General features: G+C 34.1%; 5 protein-coding genes across 7 annotated transcripts in view; 3 read left to right on the forward strand and 2 right to left on the reverse strand.

Annotated features, from left to right (window-relative positions):
* The first annotated feature begins 264 nt into the window (after positions 1–264).
* Positions 265–1,157, forward strand: RpL30 (ribosomal protein L30). The gene is made up of 3 exons (XM_065358918.1): positions 265–425; positions 543–688; positions 942–1,157. The coding sequence occupies exons 1-3, from the start codon at positions 405–407 to the stop codon at positions 1,117–1,119; spliced, it is 345 nt and encodes a 114-aa protein (XP_065214990.1). The 5' UTR covers positions 265–404; the 3' UTR covers positions 1,120–1,157.
* Positions 1,158–1,451: 294 nt separating this feature from the next.
* On the reverse strand, positions 1,452–4,681 carry ebi. The gene is made up of 11 exons (XM_065358978.1): positions 4,447–4,681; positions 4,163–4,308; positions 3,519–3,642; positions 3,281–3,449; positions 3,064–3,205; positions 2,830–2,991; positions 2,565–2,747; positions 2,287–2,489; positions 2,048–2,213; positions 1,870–1,971; positions 1,452–1,796 (listed from the first exon to the last, which is right to left on the reverse strand). Exons 1-11 carry the CDS (start codon positions 4,502–4,504, stop codon positions 1,770–1,772), a joined length of 1,482 nt encoding a protein of 493 aa, XP_065215050.1. The 5' UTR covers positions 4,505–4,681; the 3' UTR covers positions 1,452–1,769.
* Positions 4,682–5,193: 512 nt separating this feature from the next.
* On the forward strand, positions 5,194–8,417 carry Kap3 (kinesin associated protein 3). The gene has a single exon (XM_065358972.1). It carries the CDS (start codon positions 5,457–5,459, stop codon positions 8,073–8,075), a length of 2,619 nt encoding a protein of 872 aa, XP_065215044.1. The 5' UTR covers positions 5,194–5,456; the 3' UTR covers positions 8,076–8,417.
* A 233-nt stretch (positions 8,418–8,650) lies between these two features.
* On the forward strand, positions 8,651–11,312 carry LOC135840626 (pseudouridine-5'-phosphate glycosidase-like). Its single transcript, XM_065357250.1, has 9 exons — positions 8,651–9,095; positions 9,178–9,318; positions 9,400–9,475; positions 9,558–9,700; positions 9,817–10,018; positions 10,107–10,238; positions 10,314–10,392; positions 10,482–10,563; positions 11,151–11,312. The coding sequence occupies exons 1-9, from the start codon at positions 8,916–8,918 to the stop codon at positions 11,310–11,312; spliced, it is 1,197 nt and encodes a 398-aa protein (XP_065213322.1). The 5' UTR covers positions 8,651–8,915.
* The window catches only part of LOC135841788 (uncharacterized), a 282,222-nt gene continuing 273,638 nt past the window's right edge, over positions 11,242–19,825 (reverse strand). For all 3 annotated transcript variants that reach the window (XM_065358977.1, XM_065358975.1, XM_065358976.1), the window contains 2 exons: positions 15,749–15,933; positions 11,242–12,689 (listed from right to left, as the gene is read on the reverse strand). In XM_065358977.1, coding sequence (XP_065215049.1) covers positions 12,340–12,689; positions 15,749–15,933 — 535 coding nt within the window. In that variant the 3' untranslated portion in view covers positions 11,242–12,339. The remainder of the gene's footprint in view (positions 12,690–15,748; positions 15,934–19,825) is intronic.

Below are 19,825 nucleotides of genomic sequence, written 5' to 3' on the forward strand. Positions count from 1 at the left end.
AAATTTGACGTGCAGGTATTAATTATGTTAAATCATTTATTTCAAACAATTTTCATCGAATGTTGATTATATTACCATGATATATGAATCAACATTAACTACATTCTTAATTTTAATTAATATTCTCATCAAATCGAGGGTTATTTGAAAAAAAATATGTTAAAAAAATGTTCAAAATCATGTCACTCGACCGAAAAATTTTCACACCTTATTTTTATCAAACTTGAAAATGTTTTCATTTTCCAGATAACAAAAAGCTCAAGATGCACGTTGTAAAAATTTTCTTTCACGATCGGAACTTTTCTAATTTCATCGCCAAGTCGTAGCTTTTGTGCGTTTGTTGGTGAAATCCTTCGCATTTTTACAAGTTTTATTTATAAGAAAAACAAATCCACAACCTTAACATGGCTGTTCAAAAGAAATCGGTAAGTGTTTCCAATATCTCAATAATTTATTCGTGTTTCAAGTCGACTTCCATGCAATGTGATGACCAATCGTCCCAATACGATACTCATGTCACCGTAAATCTTTTATGTTTTCAGAAAAAGGCGATGGAAAGCATCAACACCAGACTTCAGTTGGTAATGAAGTCGGGAAAATGCGTTTTAGGATTCAAGCAAACTTTGAAAACGCTTAGACAAGGAAAAGCGAAATTAGTTATTATTTCCAATAACACACCTCCACTAAGGTGAGACTGAGAAGTAGGATACCCCTCGGTATAATTTTTTTTTTGATAAAGGGGACCTATGGAGTAGTCTCGAATTGTACTTTTTCATGATACACGATTCTGCGTCGTGTAAAGATGTCATTTGAGTATATCGTGCTACTGCTAATGTGTCGCCTACTCGTATCGAGAACTTCAGATCTATGATGTAACTTGTTTTAATTATATGCATCGTATTTGTATATTCGAGTTGTTAAAATGTGCTTGGTTTTTACAGGAAATCTGAAATCGAGTATTACGCTATGTTGGCCAAGACTGGAGTTCATCATTATTCCGGTAACAATATCGAATTGGGAACTGCCTGCGGTAAATATTTCCGTGTCAGTACTTTGTCCGTGACGGATCCAGGAGATTCTGATATTATCAGATCTATCCCTCCTGATGCTCATTCGTAATTCAATGTGTTATGATTTTTAATAAACTATTATTTAAACTCTGTTGTTGTTATTTTAGTACATAGACGTATCGTAAAGAACATTCGATCTTTCTCGTGATTTATGCGAGCTTCTTGTTTTATCACATGTATCGGAATTGAATTGGTATATCGTCTATCAGTGTTCTGGTTTGACTCTTGATTCGAACTCATATGTAATGATTATTGAGCTGATCATCTTGGGGTTTGAAAGACAAATGAATCGAACCTTTTTGAGCCAAATTTCGATAAATTGCTGCGACTGTTTTAAATTTCTATTTCTGCTAAACTTGGAGACCATTGGATCAAGAAATCTTAAAATTTCACATAATTTATTTTGTAATCAATACATTTAAAATAGTCAAAATTTTACAGTCATAAATAGAACAGGTCTAAGAAGCTTTACACTACATTAGTGAAAAAACAGTAAGTAAAAAAACACGTTACGATAAAAAATATACAAAATTTACTATAACCCCCGGACCCAAATAAAATATCATCGTGAAGGCTCAACATCAATATATCCTGCTTCGAACATTTTTACAACTTTGACCTAGTTCGTATAGGAAAAAGCACGAATTAAATTAATGCAGTGTAATACATCAGAGACCGCGTTTTGTAGAAAATTGCACATTATTTCTTCAAATCCAGTACGAACACCTGAAAGAAAATGATACATTGTAATTTGCGAATGAATAAAAAATATCAACGAAGGAAAGTTGAATATACTTACACTTCCATCGGAAGCACTAGCTCCAACTTTATCTCCTCTAGAATTCCAGCATACTTCGAAGATACCGCCAGTTCCTTTATAACTATGAACCAGTTGTCCACTCTGTAAATATTTAATCCTTTATTAATCAGAATCATTTCTTTAATTTTAGCTAACGAAAGAAAACTAAAGTAGGTACCTGAGTAGACCAAATATGCACACATTTATCAAAACTGCCAGAAGCCAAAAATTTACCATCAGGCGAAAAAGCCACACTGTACACTGGTTCGGTGTGTTTCGTTAGTGTATGAATACACGCTCCTCTTTCTACATCCCATAATCGTACCGTTGAATCAAACGATGCGCTACACGCAGAAACAATAATATTACATATCAAACCGAAACAATGGTTCTTAATCGAAAGGATGATCAACTAACCTAGCAAGAATCAGATTCATATTGGGATTATTCGTTCCAGGGCCAGTAGGACTCCACTTGATGGTATATATTTCCTTGCTGTGCGCTTGTAAATCATGTACACAATCTTCTTGATTCATCGACCAAATTTTTAAGGTCATATCATCGGAACAAGAAGCTAATAGTAGTCCTTGAGGATCCCATTTGATAGCATTAACTTCATTCTAATTAAAATTATAAATAGATGATCAGTTTGGTTTGTTAATAAAACTCGAAAACAGAAAGTGAAAATTTCAAACCGTGTGTCCTTGGAATGATTTGATGGGTTTATCAACTCCTAATTTGCAGACGTGAATGCATTGATCTGTACTGCAAGATGCGAAACTATTATTCGATTGCCAATCTACATCTAAAGCTGGAGCCGAATGAAACGAAAATTGTTGCGTGCATTTTCCAGAAGCTGCGTCCCAAATGATGGTTGTCTTTTCGAAAAGAAATAATAATTATGATACAATGAATGACAAAAATTCAGATAAATATTGTACGCTGTATCGAGATTCATACTTTATCAACACCCGCACTAAGTATATAATTTCCTCGTTTATTCCACTTCAGAGCAAAAATAGGTCCTTTATGTTGTCCCAAAGTACTCGATAAGGTTCCATCTGTTTTCCAAATTCTAGCATAACCATCATAAGATCCGGTAGCGAGCAAAGTGCCGTCACACTGAAACAAAAAATCATTTCAGTAACGATTCACTTTGATTAAACTTACGTTGACATTGCCATTAAAACGTACATTCCAATCAAGCGAAGTGACATCTTTGTTACTGGGAACTTCAGTTCCACCTTTTTGAATACAATGTCTTAAAATTTGCTGATGTCCTAGAGGCACTGTTGTGTTCGTCATATCCCATAAGCGAGCCGTGCTATCGCCAGAACTAAAAACGAATACAATATTAGATTTCGTATTGAGCGAATTCGACTAATAATCAGTCTACACACTCAGAACTAACCCTGAAGCTAGCAAGTCGCTAGTTGGATTCCATGCACAAATAAATACTTCAGATTCGTGTCCTTTCAGTACAACCGAGCGGCTGGCCGGAATTTCTAAACTGCTGTCGATATCAGGTTCATTAACGCTGTGTGTAGCTGCAGGAACAACAGGAGCTGCATTGATCGGTTCTGCGAAACAAAACTGCTGATCAGACGTTCATAGTTTTTTTAAACCATAAAATACAGAATAAAAGTTACCATCGACTTGCATGTCTCCTTCGGATTTTACTTTGACCACATGGTTCGATCTATTTGAGACAACATCGGGCATAACTGCATCAATAAGAGATAATCCTTCCGTGAGTCTTTGCTCGGATCCATCCTGAAACACGAGTTCAAGTATATGAAACACATTTTAAGAAATTGTTGGCTATGAGTATTGAGTCATGCGGTCGTAAAACATATTTTATATAAACCACATCATAACGTGCGAATAAAATTAGAAATATGTCGGATGTATTTTTCATTCACGTCGGTATTATTACTGCGTTGATATCTAGTTCGTTGATGATAGCAACTTTAATATACGTCGACGAAGCCATCACCATTGGAAAAGTTCCTCTAGGAAATTTCACTCCAGACAACGGCCAGATTTCAAACAACAGTATGTTAAGACATCCTTATAAAAAATCTGTTTACATTAATTACACGCAGATAAGCAATCTTAGCACGTGCGTTGAAAAATTCGGGCCACAAATGACTGTCAAATTCAATACTAGCGACTCGTTAAGCGTATTCATTCTGGTCGGTGTCATATCTATCGGAGTAATTACTCTCTACTTGTATTAACAAGTAAGTGGTACAGTTTACAAACACGTTCATTAATTAAATTCTCAACTAACCTCTCCTATACAAATCTCTGCTTCAGTGTACTGGAGACCTTTCTGTAAAATGCTAATCAATGCCGCTGGAGGGACCAAACTTCCGTTTATATTGGATTGAGAGATGTGTGATTCGATTCCAAATGTATACGCTGAATGTTTAAAACCTGGAATAATATGAACCATTATCGACTTGCAATCGCATGAACGTTACGTAATATTGTCATTCTAAAACGTGGCTACATACAAATGCGACCAAAAAACAAGATTTTCAAGCTTTTTCACTAAAAATGAATCCGGCTTACCTGATTCTTGAAGATATCTGTACACCAGGAAGTTCACCTCATCGCTGGAAAAACTCATCTTGTTACGTTGATTTATGATTAAGTTTTCTCAGAGCCTAGCTTTCTTCAAAACGGACCTTTATAAAATGATATTAAAGGCATTTAAACTTTTAAAAGCGAACTAAAACATGATAGAATTTTTAAACGAAAAGTTCAAAGTTGATACACCATTATTTTTTTTTAGTACAAAAGTGGGAGTGAAAACAAAACAAAATTCCATAGATATGAACCCTAAACTGGATCGGAAGCTCGTGAAGCAAAAATTCTATTCACCTCCGGAGATAAGCCACGCCCTCCGTAGATATCTTGCATTCACCTCCGGAGAAATACACGATTTGCGATTGGCTGATTTTTTGGCTTCACTTTTTCCTGTACATTTTAAATGTAAGCAGCCGATCCAGTTTAGGGTTCATATCTATGCAAAATTCCACCGAAGTGATTTTACAAGTTTTGGGCTTTTTGAAACTGAAGAACGGTTTTTTATGATTATTATTTCACCATTTTTTATAAAATGGGCGTATTTATAGTAAATTAATTCATTTATTTCATTGAAAAATTAAATTAAAAATTCAATCATTTGAAAATTATTCATTTTACTGTTTTAAATTTTTAAAAATCTGTTTTAAAAAATGTCTGAGATGTTCTTCTGGATGAACCACGAAAATGAAAAAAATTAGCTTCATCCAGTTGATTTGTATCAATCGTTGTTGTTGTCATTACAAAATCTGATCAAAAACTGAAATGAAAAATAATTAATTTTGTTATCGAATTCAATTTAATTTTGCGTGTTTTATCGAAGTTTTTATTTCAATCACTATTTAATTGTCTTGTTACAAGTTGAATACTCTTCAAACTAACCAAAAGTGCTCTTAGCTTTGTTATTGAATCAAAATTCGCGAAGACATTCCCATTCCTGATGGCCATCTGTTAAGCATTCATCGCTTATCAATTACAATTTCTTCCGAAGATCAATGTCGAAAAACTTCACAATGCCCGCTGGCGAAGCAAGATACATCAAGAAGAAAGTGAAAACTGGTACAGTTGATATTCACCCTACCGAAAATTGTCTAATCGTTAATTACGAAGTTGAAGCTTTCATCTTGGGTGACGATGGCCAACCCATGATTGGAGACCAAAAGAAATGCCAAAAACTGATTCGATTCCATAGCTTGAATCCGGCCACCAATTGCGCTGCCCTAGCCAAAGACGTAATCAACAAATGTAAACTAATTCATCCTTCGAAGCTGGACGAAGTTCAACATCTGTTGAGATATTTACAGTATAGACGTCAGTGTGCATCTTCTATATCAGTAAAAAGTACCGAAAGCGTAGATTCTTCTTCTTTCGATGAACCACCTGCGAGTAAAACGGAAGAAAAAGCTAATTTATTGGATTTGGAGAACTACATAGAATTACTTTACGAAGAAATGACCGATAAAATAAAAGGTTCCGGATTGATATTACAACTATGCAAAGATAGTTCCAATTTAGACGAATTAACCAAAAACGAATCGTTATTAAGTGTACTATATCGAGTTCTACGAGAAGATTGGAAAAAGAATTTAGATCTGAGCATCAATTTGGTGAACATTTTTCAAAGTTTTTCCGAGTATAGCATATTTCATCACATCTTACTCCAGCAGAAAATCGGTTCTCTCTGCATCGAAATAATTACTCACGAGTTGAACAAATACGAAGATCTGAAAAACGGCGCTGAAACACCAAAGGAAGAATCAGCCGATAAAAGTAAACTATTTCGTTCAAGGTTACCCGTTCCACGTAGCGTGAAATCTGCTGTATCGCCAGATTCGCAAAAAGTTAGAAGTCAAATACCAGTTAAAAGTAATCGGCGGTACTCCTTAGCGATCGATGACAAAAAAGACGATCTAAAATTGAACGAAGAGAATCGAAGATACTCGGCGTTGATACCGAATTCAGTCTCAATTACTGATCACCTGAAACCTGAAAAGAATCCTCAACGAATTGAAGTAATCGCTAAAAAACAAGATCAACTATTCACCGTTTGTTTTTCCTTACTGTTGCATATTTCGGAAAACGAGAAAATTCAAGATAAAATGCGCCGACGTAATATTGTTACGTTACTGGTTCAAGCATTGGATAGAAAATCAATTCAGTTGCTTTGTGTAGTGGTGAGGTTTTTGCAGAAATTATCCGTGTACAAAGAGAATAAAGATGCTATGGCTTCGATGGACATTATCGAAAAGTTACCTCGATTGCTGATGCTATCGTCGAAAGAAGATAATCCGTTGTTGAATAACTTGTTGCCGTTAATGTTTAATTTATCTTTCGATCGAAAACTATCCGAGCACATGATTCGGGTCGGATTTCTTTCCGAGTTGGTCAACATGGCAGAAAAATATCGAACTACGAAGAATCGTAAATATATACTCGGATTGTTGTATCATTTCACGATGGATGATCGTGTCAAATCAATGTTCGCTTACACAGACAGTATGAACGTCATTATTAACATGGTTTTAGATCAAGAAGTCGGTAGCGATCCTATATTCAAAGCTTTATGCGTAAATTTAGCCTTGAATAATAAAAACGCAGAAGCGCTGTGTGATTATCGATGCATCAGCACTATTATGGAGAAAGCATTCAACACGAGAGATCCAATTTTCATGAAGATAGCTCGCAATATCGTCTCTCACGCCAATACCAAACACATGTTCGAGATTTATGCGCCGGAAATAGCTAAATCCATCAAGATGTATATCCGTTCCAATAAAGAATTCGCCAGCGAATGTATCGGCTTCTTAGCGAATTTATCTACCGTCGATGTCGATTACCACGCATTATTTGAGAAATTCCAGCTTTTCCCCATAATTGAGAAATGTTTCACCGATCTGGATTACGTAACCGACGATATAAGATTAGAAATACTCATCTTGCTTGGAACAGTCGCTTATGATGAGACAATGGCGGATTCCTTATTCCAAAAGAAAATACTCTCGTTGTTGATAAACCACATCAAAGATAAACAAGAAGACGACGAGGTCGTGTTACAAATTATATTCGTTTTCTACCAAGTTCTGCAACATCCGCTGACTCGAGATTTCGTCACGAAGAAAACAGACGCACCGCTCTACTTTATCGATTTGCTGCACGATAATAATCCAAATATTCGTAAAATCTGTCGCGCCTGTCTCGATATTATCAAAGATTTCGATGATACGTGGACCGAACGTGTCAAGTTGGAAAAATTCCAGTGGCATAATTCCAATTGGTTGGAAATGATTCAAAATCAAATGATGAACACCGGTGCATTCGATAAAACATTCAGCGATGGCAACGACGACGATGCTTTACCTCATTACGATTTATTCCAGCAATCTCTTATGTTCCAGTCTGGCTCTCATTTGTCCCTAAGTGTAGATGGAAGTGTTGAAGTTATTTCCAATCCGATGAATTCGGAAGAAAGTAGCCAGTCTATTAGTGAATATAACAGCGATGCTGATTTCGATTTAGAATTCACTCGTAAACGGTCACCTTATTATGATAAGTTCGATTCTAGAGAAGGTCTTAGTAATTTAATATTCACTGATAACGGCGGTATCGAAATTTAAAACCAAAAATATTTATTTTTATATGACTAGTCATACGTTGATTTATCTAATTAGCTAATAGATAATTATTTTATGTTAACCATTTTTTTGTTTTCCTTTGATTATGATTTTGAAGTAAATGTTTTCGTTCTTTGAAATTTATTGCAATTGGTTTTATAATAAAACTTGAGTACTTATTCACATTTTTTCCTGGTGCTTTGTTAACATTGTTATTATGCAGTATTGAAAGTCATATTCGATAAATTATATACCTATTTTATTTGTTTTACTAACCATTGCATTAATAGTGTTATTGTTCATGTTTTAAAATTAAAAATATGATTGCTTGTGCTTTTCATTCATTCCATTTGTTGCATTCATTCAATGCTTTTAATCTATCACAGTGTGACAGGAAGAACAGAAAGACCTATAAGTTCAATTCAATTGCTAAAAAGTCGAAAATAATCTGATTAAAATTCAACGACCGATGAAAAATTGAATTTTGAATGAAATCATAGATGATAAATAAATCAACTTCAAAAAAAATCATCAAAAAATGATTTTACAATTTGAAAATACCGCCAAATATTATCTCGATCATTTTGATCGAATAAAATCAAGTTCTATCCTGCTTTTGATGAAAGATGAAATCTGATTGGCTATCATATATGGCTACTGTATTTGGTGGGGGTTGATTGGTTAGCACTGGTTGCTGGCTTGTTGACTGGAAATGTGAACAATCTACAAAGGTTTCATTCATTTCGCCGCCATTGTTCGAGTTCGCGTCTTCCTTTTGTTACGTTCGAGTTTCTTGTCGGGTTTTTCTGAATTATTCGTTGTAATTTTATTAAAAATATTAAAATGTTTCAACATATGAAACGATTTTGTCATTCGTTGATAGATGTAGCTAAACCGGTAGCTACAGCTTTGGCTGAAAATAGACCGGTGGTCGCGTTGGAAACCACCATTCTTACTCATGGCATGCCATATCCGATAAATTTACAGACAGCTCTTGCTGTCGAAGAACTCGTTAAAGAACAGGTAAACGATAATTTTATTACGTAATACTCCATGTGTTCTGTATTTTGAGTGAATTGCAACTCGAATTCGTAATTTTCTACAGGGTTCAGTTCCTGCGACAATTGGAGTAATGAATGGTCGCATTAAAGTAGGATTGGATGAGCAATCATTGGCCGTCTTAGCTTCGTCGGATACCGAAAGTATCAAAATATCTAGAAGAGATTTCCCCGTAGCAATTAGTCGTGTAAGTTGAATTCATTTTTGATCTAATTCGAAATATAGGTGATGTATGAGTTTGGTAACGATGATCTTTGACCATTTTCAGGGTCTATGCGGTGGTACTACGGTTGCTGGCACTCTGGTTGTATCCAAACTGGTCGGAATTGATGTCTTTGTAACAGGTATGAATTCGAATCACTTCATTCGTCGAATGTTATGTAATACAACTGTCCAAGCTGTATTTTCAATCGTTAATTTCAACAGGTGGTATTGGCGGAGTTCATCGCGATGTAACGGAAAGTATGGATATCAGCGCTGATTTGATGGAATTATCTCGTAGTCCTATCATGGTTGTTTCCAGTGGCATAAAATCGATTCTAGACATCAGTCGTACATTGGAATATTTGGTAATTGAACAGATACCTACATTAGACTAATTGCAGATCTATTCCCTAATGCATGTCGTTTACCAACTCGATCAACTCATTTGTTAGCATATTAAGCTAATTAGGAACGGTTTCAGGAAACTCTTGGTGTTTGTGTTGTTACGTACGATGATTCGAAAGATTTCCCCGCATTTTATACTCGCAAAAGTGGTCACCAAAGTGTGTACAATGTCACTACTCCGCTTCAAGCTGCTGAATTATTATACAACGTTAAGAAGCTAGGATTAGAATCTGGTATTTTGTTGGGTGTACCTATTCCGGAACAATATTCGTTGAATGGTTTGTATTTTCAACTTACGTTAACGTTTTTTTCCCTCTTTGTGTAATTTGTATCAATAATCTAAAATCTCGTGTATCTTTTTCAAAGAGCAAAGTATTCAAAACGCTATAGAGAATGCTTTGAAATGTTCTAAAGAGAAAGGTTTATCGGGCAAAACGATCACTCCGTTTATTCTCGGCGAAGTGAGTAAAATTACCGAAGGCAGATCTTTAGATTCAAGTGAGTATATTTTCGCTGAAATTTTCATGAAAGAGTTTGTGACAGATTTAATAACGGTACCTTTATTTTTTACAGATATCGCCCTTATCAAGAATAACGCCGTAGTTGGGAGTAAAATTGCAGTCGCTTTGAAAGAGAAGAAATTTCTCCAATCGTAAATATATTTCAGTGGATTTTTTTTTAACCGAGCTTATTGCTTATAAATACGTTTGAATTGTTTGTTACAAGTCGTCGTGTTTTCAGATCATCTGGTTCTACAAATTCTCATAGAAAATATTCTACTCGTGCGGTCGACATCCCAAAGAATTTTCCTTCGAAGAAAGTGGTAAAAAATTGTCATTTTTTCTGATTTTTTTAGGGCTCGTACTCCGTTACTTTTCAACTATAGGTACCTATTTACCTAACTATAGTTACGTAACTTACTAAAAACAATTTTTGATTTTCTGAAAGTTACTTTTGGCAAAAATAGCAATAAATTAGCACATTGTCAAAATTCCCAGTGAGACTCGTTCATTGCTGAAAATTAGTAAAGTTTTGCTTTTCGTTCACAATTATCAAAAATTCTTACTTTTTCAAAAACTTACAAAAATTTCGTATTTTTAAGTAAAAGGCTACAGATTGTCTCTTTTTTTTAAATTTTTTTTACAGAAAATATAACAAACTTGCTAAATAGTTCAACTTTTTGAAAGTAGAAACCAGAAAAATCTAAATCGTTCTTTTTTGGTGTGGAGGGGGGAGGGGTCATTTTTCTCTACTCGCGTTTTATCACTTTTTCGGGATTTTTTTGGTCGCTATCTAAAGTTACTTTTTTTGGAAAAATTTGGCTAAATACGAGATTAGAATTGGGTATTGAAATGTGAAATGTTTATTGATATTACAGACTAATGTGGTATTTGTTTCGTTTTATCGTAGGTTGTTATCGGCGGATCAAATATGGATATCCTTGTTCGTCCTGATGAACCTTTGCAGGTAGGACTTGGTTTACACGATGGTAATAATACACTTTATCTACATAATTTATTTTCATTTATCAACATAAACAAAGACAAAAAAGAATACATGATAACAAATTAACATTTAACACAATTGTCTGTGAAAAGCGTATTATATTCAGTTGTACGAAATATTCTTACACCGTATATTGGGAATTTTTATGTATTTGATTAGCGTTAATTATTGTTTCGAACCGTTCATTTCATTTCCCTTCGTGTGAAACCTGATAGGTAATCATTTGATGTTTCGAAACTAATTCGAAACATTTAAAAATAATTTTAGTAGGTATCTGACCTTTGCGCTATGACGAAAGTTTTTACTTCATTAGAGACAGATAAAAACTGGTTTTCAGTTGGTGTTAGTCTAATTCTCACGTTTTTTGGGGAATGTCAGTCAATTTTTCAAACAGCCTGGTTTGCTCCACATCGTCATTTATTTTATTTTGCTTTTGCTCATTTCATTCAACTTTTTCACTTTAGGGGAAGCTTTTCGTTGAAAAATTTCGTTATGTGATAGGTTTTTTTTTCAATTCGTGGTATTGTATTTTTCCTTTGATCATTTTAATCATGAAGCCTCGATTAGAAATTAGTTTGGATCAAGTTTTCGAAATTTTTCAATACGACCAACTACTCATAAAACAATTATAAACTTACTCAAATTGCCAACATTTTTAATGAACGTAAACTCGTAATATTTTCGAATCGTCAATGTTATTGTTTATAATTTGCACAACAGGGAAATGCTTTTCATTTTTTTTACGACTATGTAGGTATTGTCGCCTAAAATCGATTTTTTGCTGCGGTGACTTGAAGAGAGAGAGGTTTCGTATCGTACCATTGGAAGAAATAAACAGTCGAGAACAATTTTTTTTCAAGGGCAAAAAAAATTAACAAAAATAAAACAAAACATTAAAATTAAAAATTGTTTTTTCGTAATTATATTACACAAATACAACGAATATATTTATAATTAAAATCGAGGAGGAATTTACCTAGATGCGTAGGTAGGTAGTTCAATAGTCACCTTCTGACTCGGATCTAGTAATGTCGAATGGAAAGTTAACGCATTCTTCGTCGGGCTTTACCCATAATGCGATGCATCGCCGTAGTCAAATCTTATTCCTGTTTCTGCTGGTTTTTATCCTGTCTAAATCTTGTAACTCGTGTAATTCGTAGTTGTTGTTACCGTTCGAAGACCTTTGAGCTCGTTTCGCTCGAGCTTCGTCCGGAATTATCAGCGCGCAATGGCTGTTGGTATCCGAATCGTTACCGGTGTCGGCGTTTAGTAAAGATAAATGTCTTTGGTGATTTGTTAGATTCAGGTGAGCTGGTGTTGTTTGGAAAGAGTCAATGTTCTCTTGAGATGAACGTTTTTCCATCGGCATTAGCAGAGGCGAAGTGGCCGAAAGTTCGGCGTCGTCTGCCAAACTGTTTTCGCGATCCATACTGTGCGTCGAATCTATAATCAGAGATGAGACACGTATTATTGATGGTGGGATTGAAAAATTGATGGAATCGGTGTATTTAAAATCAGGAAGTAAAATCTCAATTTCTAGCTCCTTCTCGTAGCCTTCTGAGATTTTTGTAACTCTTGAAAATGAGTTGAATAATATTGAGAATACAAATTGTCGCAGAGAGATTGGTGAACGGGAGGGAGAGAAGGTGGAAGGGTATTTAGAACTGACGTACTAGGATTTTTTTGGTCAAGTAGCTTTTGTCTGTAAAAAGTTTCCTTATTGAATAACGATTTCAAAAAGCTAAATAACTCCAAATGATTGTTGATTTTTGAAAATCTGAAATTTTTTACACTTTTTGCTCAGGTTCTACTTGTAATTGAGATTTATTCAACTCGAATGACAATTTATTTTATAAATTTCAATTAAAATACGATACTTTACCGCGCCACACAAACCATATTTCCGGTATGAAATACAATATTATTAGAATTTTACTGCTTTTATTTTCTCAACACGATGCACTGTTATGGTCGAATTCAATTTCATAACGAACAGTAATCCGTAGATATTCAAGTTTTTCACCAACAAAAGAAAACGGGTGCTTGTTTGTATATTTTTATTTGTATTTTTCTCCTTAGAGAGAAGGAGAAGAAATTAATTTTCTAAAAAATATTCCAAAGCGGAAATTCCGCATAAAGTTTTTGGACTTTGAAAGTAAATTCATTAATGTTTTTCATTGTTGGGGATTAGGTATCGCTATCGTATATTTTTTGTAATAGTTTTTGCGAACCTTGTTTTCTTTTTAAAATTTCCCTTGTATAAAAAATAATATGCTTGTGGAATTGGAATATCCGTGTATGTACTTTAGAGCTCGAGTGAAGTTGTCCTACTAAAGGCGAACAGGGACTGAAGAGTTGAATTAATCAAAATAATATTGAAATAATGCCCATCTCGAGAGGAAAGAAAATTACTTGAATATACAGAAGGAACATTTTAGGTTCACTGGTTTGAAATTGTATTTTTTTTTTTTTTTTTTTTTGCATGTGTGGATTACGACAGAAAAAATTTCGTATCGAGTTGCTGATTTCTGTAAAATAACGAGTAACTTCGTGTTAATTAGTTCCCTTCTTAATTTTCGCCCTATTCACGAGGAAAGCTATTATCATTAAAGCGGTCGTATCATTTTACTATATTTTCTGCTGCGATAAGGTCAGGAAAGTATTTTAATAAAATTTCAAAACTATGTGACATTTGAAAATGAGATTCTCAGCGAGTTCTAAACATTATGGTTCTATATTGTCTTTGCTACATTCTACGCGAGTAGATTTTTCTAGTTTCGTTTTATTTTTTGACTTCGAAAGTTTAATTGGAGCGGGTGTGGTTTCGAAGTAGATTTCTGGCTATATTTTCTGCCCAACTGCTTTAGAAATTGAATTGTAGTAATTTATAATCCCCCATCCTCCCCGAAGGACATTTCATAATATAAAATTTTGGAGGAAATTTGTTCTGCCTGGTAAAAATTTTCTCAGTGAACTAAGCAAGATGAAACATTTTTTATGGTAATTTAGTATTTTATATTTGATTTTTATTTGAATTTTTTTGTTTGTAGATTATTTTTAAAAGCGGGTGAAAGTGAAGAAAAGTGGTCATTTCTAGAACTTTGTTACGAATTATTTTGGTAATCATCTCATTTTGTAGATTGAATATAATTTGGTCTCAATCTTGCTAGATTACCTATCTAATCAAAGCTCGCACTGAGTTATTTTTCAAGTAGGTAACCATTAACCAAGTTACCATAAATCACTAAAAGTAACTCTCTTGGTCACTTTTTCCAAATGTTGACTACTAAAATTACTCTTTCAAAAATCGAAATTGCTAAAATAATTTTTTTTCAATATTGTTACTAAGAAAATTCATCTAAAGGGAATCTCCTAAAATTTTCGATCATTGCCAAAAGTTGCTAAAAAGCTGGAGTTTCGTAAAATTATAAAAGTTTTGCTTAAAAAACATTTTTTGTAAAAAATTTTAAAAATTGTCTCATTTTTGCAAAAAAATTTCCATAAAGTTTCATTTTGTTGAAAATAATTGCTCCAAAGTCTAGCTCATTTTCATACTCTGTCAAAAAGCTCTGATTTTTGCCAAAAATTGCTTGAAAGTTCTATTTTTTGCTGAATTTGTCAGTCTTACTTTTCAAACAATTTGCCAAAAAGTCACTTTACTTCCAAAAATTACTAGAAAATTTCGATTTTTCACCCAAATATAGTAAAAAAATTTGCGGTTTATCAAAACTGCCAAAAGATCTCGTTTTTCGCCAAAAGTTTCAATACATAATTAGTGCTTTTTTGCAACAAAATCCTAAAAGCCCACAAAAAACTTTGTCTTTTGCTACTGAAATTGTGTAAATCTCAATCGAAGTTTTTTGTTCGGATTTGAATTAGAATGTTCTGTTTTTTTTCACTTTAAATTTAGACAAAATGTTTTTCAATTTTTTTTTTTTTTTTTGTAATTTTTTCTGTATTGAAATAGTTTGCTTGTGTTTAATGACGTTTTTGGCTACTTTTTTTGAAACTTCAAGCCTGCTAATCCTACTATTCCATTTCTTCATTCAATTTCAAAAAACTTAATCGCGAAACCCTCTATTTACAAACTGTTTAGAAGTTCCTACTTCAGTGATTGAAAATTACAACAGAAAAGTTGGGAAAAAACACGTTCGGGTCCCTTTTTTGGAAGTAATTTTCAGAAAGTAAATTGTAACATTTTTTAAAAACAAACCCATGAGAAATGTACAAAATGATTGAATTTTTCAGGAACGAAAAATCGAAATTGAGAAAATATCTCCCTCCCTCTCAAGAAAATTGTAAAATATTCGATGACATTGAAAAATTACAAAGAAAAAAATTTTGACTCCCATCTTCGCCTTGGAAAAAATAGTCAAATGACATTTTGTGATTTTTTCGAGCTCTCTTGAGACCTCTGCTGTGATTACAAATTCAGTTTAAATTCTAAACAGAGTTACCTGACAATATTTTAAGAGGTTTTGAAGTACGTAAGCGTAATTTACCTGCATCCATGTTATGCCGTTCGAGTAGGGGTTGTGCTACTCCCATTACACTACCATTATGGTCGTATCGACGTATCTGTTGGAATTTCTGAGCTCCTGATAACGAAGTATCTTGACATTCTGCATTATTGTGTTGCTCACTTTGTAAAATCTTAATTTTTTGTATCATTTCTCGTATTTCATACCTGTAAAGTTTCATGGCGTGGTTAATCGTTTATGTATACTTGAAAATGAAGTAGGTACTATACCTCGGTATTTATATAAATTTAAAGGATTATTTTTTAGACTAGTATGAGAATTGATGGTTTAGATTTCATGCTTCCAGCTCAAGCTTTGCTTTACTTCAATTTAACTTAACCTTCGAATCTGACCAAAAAAACCGAAAAATGGGAAGAAAATTTTGTCTGCCTCTGATATCAATTTCCCATGAAAAGTGTTTCTTTCATCCGCTAATTTTTGATTTTCTTATTTAAATCGCTTTGACCACAAATTCCATTATTTTTTTCTGATAGCTCATCAATGCAACTGTTCAATGAATGGGATATAATCAATCTTTATCATATTTCTTGATATTTTCGTATTTGAATCCTCACCTCACGAGATTCACTACCAATCTTAACGAAACCTCCCTTCCTTTTCACTTCAGGTCACGTTAGTCGTGTATTCCATCGAATTTCGACGTACATATTCCTATGCAAATCAATGTACGTTTATACAAAAGACTCGAGTACAACCCTTCCTCACAGTCTTATTTCAAACTCGGAAGAAAAACCACCAAAAATTCAAATAGAAACTTGAAACATAGCACTATAAGCTATTTCTATCATTTGAAATAATGTACTTCCATGAAGGGAGGAGAAAACAGGGTGGAATAGAAACCTTCATACGTCATCGAATAAAGTCTTACGTGCTCGCCGACATACGTAAATTCATTTCGACTCGGTTATGACGTACAATCGATATGTATGTATACTGTACACTCTTACACATACACATCTATGAATGGAGAAGCCACATTCGGTAACGAGGTGTATTATAGTATACACATTCGTGTGCTACGAGCTCAATAAATAAACGTTTCCTTCGCTTTGTTCCGGGCGGCGGACCTTTTACATTACTCGCGAGGAATACACGTCTACCGAGATTATAATTGGTAGAAAATATTATACTTCGCGATACCGGGCCAAAATTACCCCCGTAAGATGCACGTAGCTCTAGCTACTACACTTACATAAGTATATCTCTAAACCATCAGTATATAAACATACAAACAGATACCTAAACCATTAATTATCACCAAAGGCGAATAATATCAACGCTTTGCTCGAATCTCGAGCACAAATATTCACGCCGTTTTACGTACACAGGCACATATTATTCGTATGTGTAACAGCGAAAAGAGTGAAAAATATTCCCTAACTGCGTGATTTAGGTACCCAATATACCCATTACCTTTATACATATTTTCGTGACGACATTCAAATCTCCATGTAAAGAAATAAGTTTTTTTTTTCTCGTCTACATCTTTATGACCCATTCTAGTATTTTGTTTCGAAACGCTGATGGCAATTCTCTTCGTATATAACACTATACACACTACATAGTACGCTTATATCGCCAAAGGCTCGTAAAAACTGCAAAAATTTGATTTTCAACCGAAAAAACTGTCGTCGAGCTCGTTTGCTCTACGCAACGGTATGTAAAAAGCATAGTTCCGTGTTTGAAGGCGAAAAAAAAACCTTCAACGAGTGGCAAAAAAATCGACTAATCTAAAAAAGAACGTTCAAATTTAATATTGAATTTATTATTCGCGTCCGAATAATATTAAAACTGGGTAAAGAATTTTTTTTCAGGGAAAACATTCACTTTCAATAAAGAATAAAACGATGAAGGAAATATTGATTGGAATACAGTGGAGGGAAGAAAGAATGTTTCATGAATTTGGAAGGAAGTTTAAGATTTTCTATCCAAAAGGAATAGGTTTGGTTTTCAATTTTGTTGTAGGTATTTTAAGAACTGTCTAAGTGTCTAATTTCAATATTGTTGTCGATTTGTTGCATCTTCGAATTTTTAGAATTCGCTATGAATTACCGACATAAAATTATTGAAATATTGGATGAGATATTTCACACATGGGGTTTTCTTCCTAGACAGTTGCAATAGTGTTTTCTTGAGGAAGATTCGAATTTGTCAATTCCAGAGCATATATACTTTATGAATCAAAATATAAAATATTCTGATTTGGGACATGATTAGATTCGAAATCGGATGTGAATGTGGAAGGAAGTTTGAATGCTCCCAAATTTTTTCACAATTTTTCAACTCGAAATATGTACATTTTTTTTGAACTGAAATTCCATTCAACATCAGTTTTTTGGGACATTTCAAATCCCTCTTATTCCCTCCTAAGTCTTTGCGCGTTTTTAATGGCCTTATACTGTTTCCTGACTATTAATCATTCAGAGTATTAAATCAATGAAATTAAATGAGTGAGGTGAATTTTCGATGTTTTCAATAATTTTAGAAAAGTGGTAAATTGAAAACGTTGGTCTAGAAAATTGGAAAAATTTAGGAAAAATCACGTCTCTGAAAGACAGTATAAATTTTTGCAAACTGAAATTCAATTGGGGGGGCTGCCTCCAGTTCTTGATTGGTACGTGAGTACCTTCAGTATACCTTCATTTCGGTTAAAATTTTTGTTTTCTTCAGTCAAGTTCTGAGGTATTTCACCTCATTAACTATAGGAGTAAAACGATGTACGAATTTTCACACATTATAAGTACGCTCATAATTGAAGAATTTTCGTAATATTTCCATCATTAATTCAGTTTTTAAATATTATTATTTATTACAGAATAAAAATCTAGTTCAACTTATTCTGTAAGCATTTTCAGAATCAATTTTTTCCTACTCATCTACATTTCTCATGCAGGTTGGCCACACATGACCCGATTAGCGCTGATGGCAAATTATTTTGCCATTGCCAAAAAGTGTACTAATGGCAAAAAAATGGTTAGCGTATGGCAAAGCTCCAGCCAATGAGCGTGCAGTATTACAGCTTTGCCATTATGGCAAAAGGTTGGTCTTTGACATTGAATGGCAAAGTAATGGCGGTTTTTTGGCATTATTATTTTTACCATTTGGTGGCAGTTTTTTGGCGATTATATTTCAGAACTCAATTTTCAAAAATTAAAATGAGGGGGTTGGAAGGTGCAATTCTGATTTTTGTTTTGCGATCTGTCATGTATACACTTCGAAGTATTTTTTCAGCTCAACTCTTCCTACGAAAAATCCCTGAAATATTTACCTACCTAACGGGGATTCGAACCTGGGTCCCTACGATTCCTAACCAAATGCCCTAACCACTAGACTATGCCTACACTATTAGGGAAAGGGCTTTAAAAGAATATATTTGTTTGTCATTGCGTTGTAATGTTTTAAATTTTCATTTAAGGGTACTACTGGGTGAACTAAGTGATATGCCCTGCCCTCGGATTTTTTAAATTTTGATGAAACATTGTTGGGTACCTTTAAAAACAATGTCGGACCCAAAAAAATTTCCCTCGCCCCATCCCCTTGTCCACAATGGCAAAAAAACGATTTTTTAAAAGAAAAAGTCATTCTTTCAACAAGTTTTGATCAAAGAATTTTGAATTCATTGGGAAGGGAAGGGATTGCCCAAAAATTGATTTTTTTTGTGAAAATGCTTCATTATGGCGTATTTATTCCATGCAACCTTTCCGATCAAGGCGTAAATAGCGCTACAATGAAGCATTTTTCACGAAAAATTCAATTTTTGGGCAACCTCCTTCCTCAATGTGGCCCTTAGGAAAGTCAACTGCAAATCTAACTTCATATTCGTATGCAGTGGGTTCGATTCATGTGATAACCATACCCATATTGTTAATCTACTTTCGCCCAAAATTGGGGGAGGGGCCAGAGGGGGTGTCTATTGGCTCAAATTGAGGTATTCAAGAAGTTGTTTGATATTCTACTACTTTTAGAGGCCTTCACGCAAAATTTCAAACCTACATCACATCACTGGCAGTACATTTCGCTTTTTTTGAAGGTGTCACG

The sequence above is a fragment of the Planococcus citri genome, chromosome 3 (assembly GCF_950023065.1).
Source record: "Planococcus citri chromosome 3, ihPlaCitr1.1, whole genome shotgun sequence".
NCBI classification, from domain to species: Eukaryota; Metazoa; Arthropoda; class Insecta; order Hemiptera; family Pseudococcidae; genus Planococcus; species Planococcus citri.